Source organism: Channa argus, chromosome 14 (genome assembly GCF_033026475.1).
Source record: "Channa argus isolate prfri chromosome 14, Channa argus male v1.0, whole genome shotgun sequence".
Taxonomy (NCBI): domain Eukaryota; kingdom Metazoa; phylum Chordata; class Actinopteri; order Anabantiformes; family Channidae; genus Channa; species Channa argus.
Window position 1 is genome coordinate 26,211,785 of NC_090210.1, and position 11,216 is coordinate 26,223,000.

Consider the following 11,216-nt stretch of genomic DNA (forward strand, 5'->3'; position numbering starts at 1 on the left):
AACACAGAACTTTTACATTCTTCCACAGAGTTGACCTCAAGGCTCAAGTTTTTTCAGTGCTGAAGGGGCAATATTGTGTTATTTTGACCAGAAAGACTAGATTAAAATAATAAATTATCAAAATTCAGCATATTGTACTTTCTTGGTATGTGACAATGATGACACAGTTGTGGTTTTGTATCCCAGACTTTGACAGGTTCATTACAAATTGATCTAATTGGCTTCAAAGCTCTTACATTCCTGGAACCAGCATGAAATACTGTAGTTGAAGTGATAAAATATCATTACATCAAAATGCACCCTTGATGCCTCATCTACGAGTGAATTTTCAATATTTCAGAGTATAGCCAAGTTATATTTTTAATGTTTTTCTTCTTCACAGTAGGATCCAACATTATACCTAAATACTTAACTGAGGGAACTTTAACTTGGTGCAATATGATGAATGCTTCTCAGTAAAATCTGAAAATATGATGAGATTTAGTAAAGTGAGTTTGGGATTTGGGTGTTTTCATGTCAGTCGTGCTTTGTTTTTCCGGGCATAGCCATGTTTTAACTATATGTAGTAAAGTTAGTGAAGGTGATCTCCATGTCTGTCAGTGTTTATCAGATGTTTCACTTCGTGACCTAAAGTCAACTGCAGGTCAAGAAGTGAACCAGGATTCGATGGAAACACATGAGTCAGGGTAAATAAAGCACTGGACCTTATAAAGTCAATTTCAAACTTGTATTGTCTCATTACAGCAATCCAATCATCATCTTCAATGTTCAGGTTGATTACACTGCATCAGGTAAAACTTAACTCAGGTTAAACACACCTGTCAGACCAAATTCTGGCCTCAAGGTGTCTGCTCGTTTGAACCACCTGGTATCCCACCATCCTTAGAGTTTATTACCAGTTTACCAGTGTGTTCAGGTGCTGCTTATCCACTCATTATGTGAACGCTTCATGTCTTCTCCCAGGTACTGATGTCTTAGATAATCCATCACAAGAAGGGTCTCATTAGAGTTAGTGTAATTCTGAGTTTCTGATCCAAATATGTCTCTGTCACATTTGCCTGAACACTCATAAATCTATGGGAGGATGAGTCTAGTCTGATGATAAAGATGCTGGGAATCTTTAAAATCCCTGTAAAGCAAAATCAGTAATTTCTTCTAAACACATTCGCGTCACACTCAGAGCTTTGTAGTAACGCATTGTGGAGTTAGACTGTTAAAGCGTTTATCATTGTTTCTTTGGCCATGAATTTTGGTCTTTTTCAACAGTATGACAGGTAATTTGTGCTAAGAAAAGTACATTTATTTTTTCAATATGTAGTTTTGCAGTGAACCTTAATTCCCATAATCCCTTGTGCTGCTCATCAAACATCAAAGCTGGACAATTGAGTCAAGCCCAAAGGAGGGTGGCCTTTCAGGCAGAGCGGACCGAACACTGGGAATGTTTGTCCACAGCAGATGATAAGAGAATTATTTATGATCCAATGTTGGTGAGTTTTATGGATGTGGATGAAACCAAGTCACACATCTGAGAGCAGAGGGAACTGGGAGAGACTGGTCCCAGTATGGGACTGGGAATTTGAACTTAAAGGGTCCACTTCAACCACAGTCCACGTTGAACTAACAATCACACAGATCCACAGGGATCACTGTCCTGGTGGTCCTGGAATGTCAGTCCTGGTGTCTGGGGCAGCTCCCTCAGGCTCTGAGGGCACAACTGGACACCTGCTCAGATAAATATAAAAATATTAATGATTTCATTGATCCATGATAGATGGTGCTGCTCATATAACTGATGTTTACTAAGGTTCCTGGCATTTCAGATGTTTTTTGTTTGTTTGTTTGTTTGTTTCTAATGTTGCTGGAGTTGCTATAGTTTGAAGACTTCATCGTGTGGTGACTCACATTGCCTCAGTGGGCTGGAAACGGCTCTCCTCTCCATCCAGGATACCATGGTACATGTTGATCTCCTGCTCCAGTCGCTGCTTGTTGCTCAGCAATGTTTCGTAGTCGCGGCGTTGCTGCTCGATCTCCCCACAGACATCAGCAAACTCCGCCTCCAACTTGGTCACCACTGAGCCCAAGTTCTGCAGCTCCATGTCGTGCCAATGCCGCGCATCACTCAGCGAGTTCTCCAGACCCCGTTTCTGTGGGACCACAGTTGTGAGACATGTTTCTGATAGCAGATATAAGATATTATTGACATGCGTTTAACTCACCAGCGCTCTGATAGATTCAGTCTCGGCCTGCAGACTCTGGATCTTGCAGCCAGTCTCGTTGCACTCGGCCTTCAGTGCCTCTACCTGCTCCTCCTCAGGACTCAGCCTGCTGCTCACGCTGGACGCCTCCTGCAGTAACACACACATCAAAGAAGAAGAAACTGATCTATTCAGAACTGCAAAGGCTGATGTAAACTTTTACAGTGTTAGCTTTTCATTCACTTTAGACTAGGTGGATTACTGGTTTACAATTTTTAGGAAAACTTATTTTTATTTCCTGGTTTGATTTCTGTAGTTTAAACTTTTTCTTTGCACGTTATATTTCTACTGTGCAAGGATTATTCCCGTTCACTCTGACTCTGTGTCGATCTGTGATTGCCTCTTTATATTGAAATGGATTGACACTGGATTTATGAAGCATAGAAAGAGGGTACAGACAAACTAACAGGTCACAAAAGAGAAACTACAATGGGCATTTCCTACAGAAAATGCATGTGATTGCTGAAAACGCTGCAGTTGCTTTTACAATGTCCTGAACATTGTAGAAGTTAAAGCACTTGACAAAAACAATAAAAATCATTTGCAGTACACCAAGTGGCGCTATAGAGCCTACATCGTAACATGTGAAGCATTTTATCATGAGAAACCTATACACAAAGTTTCATAAGGCTACCATGTGTATTTTTCGAGTTTAAACATAGCTCCCATTGACTTTCCATTGAAAAATCTTATTAATATTCATAACAATTATTGTACAATAGCTGTCAACACACAAAGTAATAGCACACCTCTCCTAACCAAGCTTTACATATTGCAGTTATTACATATTTGGAACGGTGTTTCTAGCAAATGCAACCACAAAGGGTCATAAGCGAGTGTCTTATTGTGCCAGTCCCAAGTCTGGATAAATGCAGATTGTTGTGTCAGGAAGGGCATCCGACGTAAAAGACATGCCAAATTAAAAATGCGAATCATGACTTTCACACCGAAAATGACTCCCATACCAGATCGGTCGGGATCCGGGTTAACAACAACCGCCAACTGTGCTGTTGACCTACAGGGTGCCGGTGGAAATTGGACTACTGTTGGTCAAAGAAGGAGAGGAGGAAGGTGTGTTCGTAGGCAGAGAGAGAAGAGGAAAGTTAAGAATGTAGGACTGACAGTAGGGACTTTGAATGTTGGGACTATGACAGGGAAGCCTAGAGAGTTCAATGTTGTTAGTGGTTATGTCCCACAGGTAGGATGTCAGTTAGAAGAGAAGGAGAAATTCTGGAGTGAGTTAGATGAAGTGATGCAGAGCCTCCCCAGAGGTGAGAGAGTGGTGATTGGTGCAAATTTCAATGGACATCTTGTTGAAGAGAAGACAGGTGATGAGAATGTGGTGGGCAGATGGTGGTTGACTTTGCAAAGAGGATGGAAATGGCTGTAGTGAACACTTTGTTCCAGAAGAGGCAGGAACATAGGGTAACATATTAGAGTGGAGGTAGAAGCACTCACTCTTGTGTAGACGTTGTAATCTGAAAGAGATCAGTGACTGTAAGTATTTGTTGGGGACAGTGTAGCCAGACAAAACAGGATGGTGGTGTATAAAATGACTCTGGTGGTGAGGAAGATGAAGAGGACAAAGGCAGAGCAGAGGACGAAGTGGTGGAAGTTGAAAAAGTGTTGTGATGTTTCAGGGAGGAGCTGAAACAGGCTCTGGGTGGACAGGAAGTCCTTTCAGATGACTGGACCGCTACAGCTAATGTGATCAGGGAGACAGGTAGGAGGGTACTCGGTGTGTCATCGGGAAAGAGGAAAGTGGACAAGGAGACTTGGTGGTGGAACGAGGAAGTTCAGGAGTGTATACAGGGAAAGCAGTTAGCTAAGAAGAAGTGGGACACTGAGAAAACTGAAGAGAGTAGACAGGAGTACAGGGAGATGCAGTGTAAGGTGAAGGTAGAGGTGGCAAAGGCCAAACAAAGAGCATATGAGGACTTGTATGTTAGGTTGGACACTAAAGAGGGAGAGGTGGATTCGTACAGGTTGACGAGACAAAGAGATAGAGATGGGAAGAATGTGCAGCAGGTTAGTGTGATTAAAGATAAGGATGGAAAAGTATTGACAGGTGCCAGGAGTTTGATGGGAAGATGGAAGGAGAACTTTGAAGAGTTGATGAATGAGGAAAATGAAAGGGAACGAAGAGTAGAATTTTTAAGAACAGGGGAGATGTGCAGAGTTCTGGTAACTACAAAGGAATAAAGCTGCTGAGCCAAACAATGAAGTTGTGGGAAAGAGTAGTGGAAGCCAGGCTAAGGGCAGAGGTGAGCATTTGTGAACAGCAATATGGTTTCATGCCTAGAAAGAGTACAACAGATGCAGTATTTGCATCCAGGTGAGATGCTCTCACCTTACACTCCAGGTAGTTGTCTGTCTCAGCTCGGTTCTGCTCTATCACCTTCTCCCAGTGGCTCCTAATGTAGGACAGAATCTGGTCCAGACTGGTTTCTATGGGGGCGTCGGGTTCGTCCACCTCACGTCCTGCCATCTGACTGTAGAGGACTCGAACGTCCTAGAAGGACATGAAACAGAAAGGTCACATGACTCCAGATTGTTAAATGGATAATTACAAATTTAAAAAAACGATTCTTTCATCATTTGCTTCACCATATGTCAATACAATGGAAAGTAGCCAACTTAATGTTACTCCTGCACAAGTTGATTAACTTGCTGACAATTTTGCAGCCTCACTACGTACAATACTCGATAGTGTTGCCCCTCTGAAAAAGAAGGCAGTAAACCAGCAGAGGCGATCTCCATGGTATACTTCACAAACTCGCAACTTAAAACAGGCAACACAAAAGTTGTCAAGGAAGTGACATTCCAGAAATTTAGAAGAATCTAATTTTGCCTGGAAAAACAGTTTTAAAATGTACAAAAAATCTTTCCGTGATGCTATAACAGCATATTACTCATCATTAATACAAGAAAACAAGAACAACCCCCGGTTTCTTTTCAGCACTGTAGCCAGGCTGACTAAGAGCCATAGTTCTGTTGAGCCTACTATTCCCTTAACTCTGAGCAGCAATGACTTCATGACTTTCTTTATGAATAAAATTATAGCTATTAGAGACTTACAGAGACTGGAACATGAAATTGGGATTAAAGGAACTGCACTAGGTTGGTTAAATCTTATCTATCTGATAGACTTATATTTGTTCATGTTAATGATGAATCCTCCATGCACACAAAGGTTAGCTATGGAGTTCCACAAAGCTCTGTGTTGGGACCAATACTTTTTAGTTTATATATGTTTCCTTTAGGCAACATTATTAGAAAACAATCCATAAATTTCCATTGCTATGCTGATGATACCCAGCTATATTTATCTATGGAACCAGATGAAAAAAATCAGTTAATCAAGCTTCATGCCTACAAGACATAAAGGCCTGGATGACCCACAATGTTTTACTTCTAAATTCAGACAAAACTGAAGTCGTAGTATTTGGGCCCAAAAATCTCAATCCATAATGTTACTCTAGATGGTATAACTCTGGCCTCCAGTACTACTGCAACGAACCTTGGAGTTTTTTTTGACCAGGATTTGTCCTTTACCTCACATATAAAACAAATCTCTAAAAAAGCCTTCTTCCACGTATGGAACATTGCCAAAATTAAGAGCATCCTGTCTCAAAGTGATGCCGAAAAACTGGTCCATCCATTTGTTACCTCTAGGTTTGACTACTGTAATTCCCTACTTTCAGGATGCCCCAGTAACTCCCTAAAGAGCCTCAATTAATCCAAAATGCGGCAGCAAGAGTGCTGACTGGAATTAGCAAGAGAGATCATATTTCACATCACTAGCTTCTCTCCATTGGCTTCCCATTAAATTTAGAATAGAATTTAAAACCCTGCTTCTTACATATAAAGCTCTGAACGGTCAAGTTCCATCATATATAAAAGACCTCATAGTTCCATATCATCCCAGTAGACTGCTTCGATCTCAGAATGCAGACCTACGTGTGGATCCCAGAATTTCCAAAGGTAGAATGGAAGGCAGGGTCTTTATCTATCAAGCTCCTCTCCTGTGGAACAAGCTCCCAGTTCAGATTCAGGAAGCAGACACCCTCTCTACTTTTAATAAAGCATATAGTTATAGTCAGGCTGCCATAGGCTTGGACCCCCCCGGATGCAGTGAGCTATTTTCCCCCTCTTGTCACTCTCTCCTCTCACCCTATAATTGTCACTACTGTATGACATTAACTCTGTGTTCTTTCTCCCGTAGTTGTCTTTGTCCTTCTCTGTCTCCCTCCCTCTGTCCCTTTCTGCAAGTGTCCCCGGGCTTTGAAGCTGTGTGTTTTCCAGTGTGCAGCTACTGGTCCTACCAACCTGACTGACGTTTTGTTGTTGCTTTCATTGCTCTGTTCTTTTCTCTCTTAACTTTCCACTCACCCCAACCGGTCATCGCAGATGGCCGCCCACCCTGAGCCTGGTTCTGCTGGAGGTTTCTTCTGTTAAAAGGAGTTTTTCCTCTCCACTGTTGCCTATGGCTTGCTCCAGTGGGAACTGTTGGGTTCTCTCTATGCACCTTATAGTCTTGACTTTATTTTGGGTTAGGGTTAGTGCCTTGAGATTACTTTGTTGTGAATTAGCGCTATATAAATAAAGTTGAATTAAATAAAATAAAATAATTGAAATAACAGATTTCACACAGAGTTAAAAGGTTGTTGTTTTACGGCTAAAATGAAAGTAGAATTATCACCTCCAGTGATAGTTTGATAACTAGTTTATCAAACTAAGAAACATAACATTATAAAAGTAAAATTACTGGCAGAGCTGCTTCATTGGATTGGATTGGATAAGACAGGGTTACCTAATAAATTAGCCCATGAGTGTATATATGTTTTAAAGACAAATAAAAAGGTAAATTTTGTTGCTAATTTTTAATTCTTTTTGAAAAAATCACATTTAATTCATTTTATTTTATTTTATTCATATTTTTGTTCTGATCACTTCTGTAAATTTTCCAGAATATACTTGATTATTATTCTTGTGCAGTAGAAATCTTGAGTCTCAAAACAAAATGTTAAATACTGAGTGATCGTGCAGTCAAAATGTGCCTTGGGATCTGAAGGTAAACTGTATGGTTTTGAACAGAGTTTGGTGGGACCTGCTCATGGTTTTGCTCCAGGTTGCGCAGCTCAACTCTCATGATCTCCATCTGCTCCTCGAGCTCGGCCTTCGTCAGATTGGCTTCGTCGATAAGTTTGTACAGGGAGCTGATCTCCTCCTCTACGGCCTTCCTGAACGGTTGCTCGTTCTCATACCTGTAGGATTGAGGGTCCCATTATTCCAGGTTCTAAGGACAGAGGTTGGTGCTGTAGAGATGGTAAAAAGTCACTGAGGCTAACTGAGGATTTTAGGTTGCAGAAAAGCTGTCCTTGAATTCATCAGCAGTGGAAGCACATTCAGAAACAAAGGTGTTTAAAGATGTGTGGAGTGAAAGTGTGACCTCTGACCTCTCTTTAAAGTCCTCTGCGTTGGCCTGGATGTTCTCTGTCTGCAGCATCAGACGAGCATTGTTCAGGATGGCTTCACTGACCTGCAGAAAACACAGAAAATCAGAGACTGGCTCCAGCCAGCAGGGGGCAGCAAACACACATCCCCACACACACACACACACACGCACGCACACACACACACACACACACACACACACACACACACACACAGCCTAATCAGCCTTATCATACTTGAAGTTCAAGTTACGGATGCTATTTCTATTATTTTGTCCACCCTGTTTAAGTCAGTGAGACTAGGACAGATGTTTGTAGAGATGTTACCATGGAGATTATGCTGTCAATTTTCAGATTTTCCTCAGTAAAAGTAGAACAACAATGTTATATGTACCAAAATTTAACTGCTCTTTATTCTGATAATAATACTAATTATGCATATATGCAGTCATCACAGGAATGCTGCTGTGGATTGTGTGGATGCCCCCTGAAGGTCTGAGTCACTTCCTGTGGAAGATTCCATCCTTCTGCAGCAGTTTGATTTGACCATCTTCAGCCATTATTGACAAGTGTGTATGTCTAAGCTGACTGATGTTAGCATCAGAACTTCTTCAGCTCAATTCCTCAAGCAGATCAGCAGACCCCCCTCAATCATACCTTCACTTTGTTGTGAACCACAAACTGACAGATGGAAACCACCAAGCTCCAACTGTGTGATGAACACCCGTTAAGCATCTGTGTTTATACGCTGAGGACTTGGTTACACATCACAACAGAACGGGGGGGGGGGGGGGGGGGTGTTTGGCTGTTGGTGGCTTACAGCAGAACTCCTCACTTACAGTGTCACATGAGCTGTGTTATAACCATGGTAACAGTGATCACCGTGCGATTGTAATAAAGAAGCTGATTTCTTCTTTTGTGTTAAATTCAGCTCCCAAAACAAAGAGACAAGATGATCTGCATTCATCTTCTCAGTCAGAGAACGTTTCACAGAGTTCCATTCACACTTCACACCTACAGACAGTGGAATCTGTAGATTTATTGACGTGTTGTAGGGCTGAAGGATTAGACTGGGACAGAGCATGTGAAACAAGCCTGTGTATCCACCAATGACTGAAAACCACAGAAGGCTGTTAGAACAAAGTACACTGAAATACTACACTGACTTTGCTGTGAAACTACTAAATGCAAATTGTTTATACAATTAGATTCCTGATTTTTGTCAACATGGCTTCAAAACTCATTCAGAACAATAATCAAAATCCTAAAGGAGAAGATTGGTGTAGACAGTCAATTTAATCTGACTCTATTCCGTTCTCAGTGAAATATGAACAAGATTTTAACTAAAGGTTTGCAGGTAAACACATAGATCACAAGATGACCCCCGCAGCTCGAAGCTGGACTGGAACTGGGACAAACCGAATGTGACGTTTCTCTGTTTAAACTTTGGGTTTGGAGGAGCATTGACACAGAGGAGATGGAGCAGAGAACCATCTCCTATGTGGTCGTCATCGTTCCTTCACGAGGAGAAGAAAAGGACTCTGCTGAACACGATCTGATTGCCCTGCACATTTACATTTACATTTAGTTATTTAGCAGATGCTTTTATCCAAAGCGACTTACAAGTGAAGTACAAGGCAGCACAAAATCTAACTCAAGGAGAAAACATCAAAGCAAAGTCCTATCAGAAAAGTGTTCACAGTTCACGAGATGCAAGTGCAAGAAAGAGTAGAAAGGAAGTTTAAAAAAAAAAAGATTTAAGTACATAGTAAGATGAGGAAGAGTTCTGTTTTCAGCAGTTTTTTGAATTTTGGGAGGGAGTCTGTTAAGCGTGCAGAGCTTGGTAGCTCGTCCACCATCGTGGGATCATTGCGCTAAAAACATGTTAGTACTGAGTGCTGGACTGACTCAGACCTCATGTTTCTCTGCAGCGTGTCCTGTCATGACAGTCTCCCTCCACTTGTCCTCACCTGTCTGTAGATGTCCTCCCACTCCCTCCTGAGCGGACCCCAGGCCCCAGCACTGAAGGCCTTGCGGTCCAGACAGAGATGTATCTGTTCTTCCAGCTGCTGGTTGAGCTGTTCCAGGGCCCGGACTTTATCCCTGTATTCCATCAGGCAGCTGTTCAGTCCTGCCGCTCCGTGTCCTGCTGCCCGATCTCCAGCTCGTGGGAGGATGGGGGCCGCGCTGCTCCTCATCCCTTGCAGGAACACGCTACTGATGCCCAGGGCCCGTCGAGACACCCGAGTCCCTAGGCTGCCTGCCCCCCCCACTGGGGGCGCTGGACCCACAAAGACACCGCGGGGGGCAGAAGTGGCGGCCGATCCCATCCTCCCACAGGAGGTAGTGGCCGCACGCTCGGAGGACGGCTGTCCCAGGAAAGAAGAGCAGCGTCGGGGCATAGGCATGACGTTCGGCAGTTCCGGGGATCAAAACGCTCTGAGCAGCTCACTGCCGGGATTTATGGGAGCTGGGAGTTCTGGAAGCATGGCCACCTTTGTTCGGGAAATGTTTGTGCTGCTGCAGAGAGCAAAGCTTTGTTCTGCTACAAACACACGGTTGGATTCAGCTGACAAAGCAAGAAGTGGGGGCAGGAAGAGTCCTGAAACTCACAGAGAACTCCCACAGTACTACACTGTGAATATACACCATATATACACAGGGCTAAACAGTAAATACCCATCAACTAGACATAGTACTACATAGTAAATACACACCGAATACACACAGTACTACAAAGTTTATTATCACAGTAATACACAGTAAATACACACAGTATTACCCAGTGAATACACACAGCACTACACAGTGAATATACACAGTACTATACACTGAATACACACAGTTGAATATACACAGTACTACATAGTGAATACACACAGTACTACACACTGAATACACATATTGAATACGAACAGTATTACACAGTGAATACACACATTACTACACAGTAAATAAACACAGTAATACACAGTGAATACACACAGTACTACAGAGTGAATACACACAGTGAATACACACAGTACTAAAATGTGAATAGACAGTACTACACAGTGAATATGCATAGTACTACACATTGAATACAAACAGTGAATATACACAGTACTGCACACTGAATACTCACAGTGAATACATACAGTACTACACAGTTAATACACAGTGAATACACATAATACTACACATTGAATGCACATGGTGAATATACACAGTACTACATAATGAATACACACAGTACTACACACTGAATACACACACTGAATACACACAGTACTACACACTGAATACACATAGTGAATACGAACAGTATTACACAGCGAATACACACATTACTACATAGTAAATAAACACAGTAATACACAGTGAATACAGACAGTACTACAGAGTGAATACACACAGTGAATGCACACAGTACTACAATGTGAATAGACAGTACTACACAGTGAATATACATAGTACTACACAGTGAATAGACACTGTGACTATACACAGTCCTACACACTGTATA

The 11,216-nt window shown here is 42.0% G+C and overlaps 1 protein-coding gene across 1 annotated transcript; it reads right to left on the minus strand.

Moving 5' to 3' along the window:
* Positions 1-836: 836 nt before the first annotated feature.
* bfsp2 (beaded filament structural protein 2, phakinin) lies at positions 837-10,283 on the minus strand. The gene is given in 8 exon segments (XM_067528975.1): positions 837-1,664; positions 1,666-1,722; positions 1,903-2,144; positions 2,217-2,345; positions 4,606-4,767; positions 7,366-7,522; positions 7,715-7,797; positions 9,682-10,283. Coding segments are annotated over 8 exon segments (1,308 nt in total). The 5' UTR covers positions 10,120-10,283; the 3' UTR covers positions 837-1,624.
* Between the last annotated feature and the right edge of the window lie 933 nt (positions 10,284-11,216).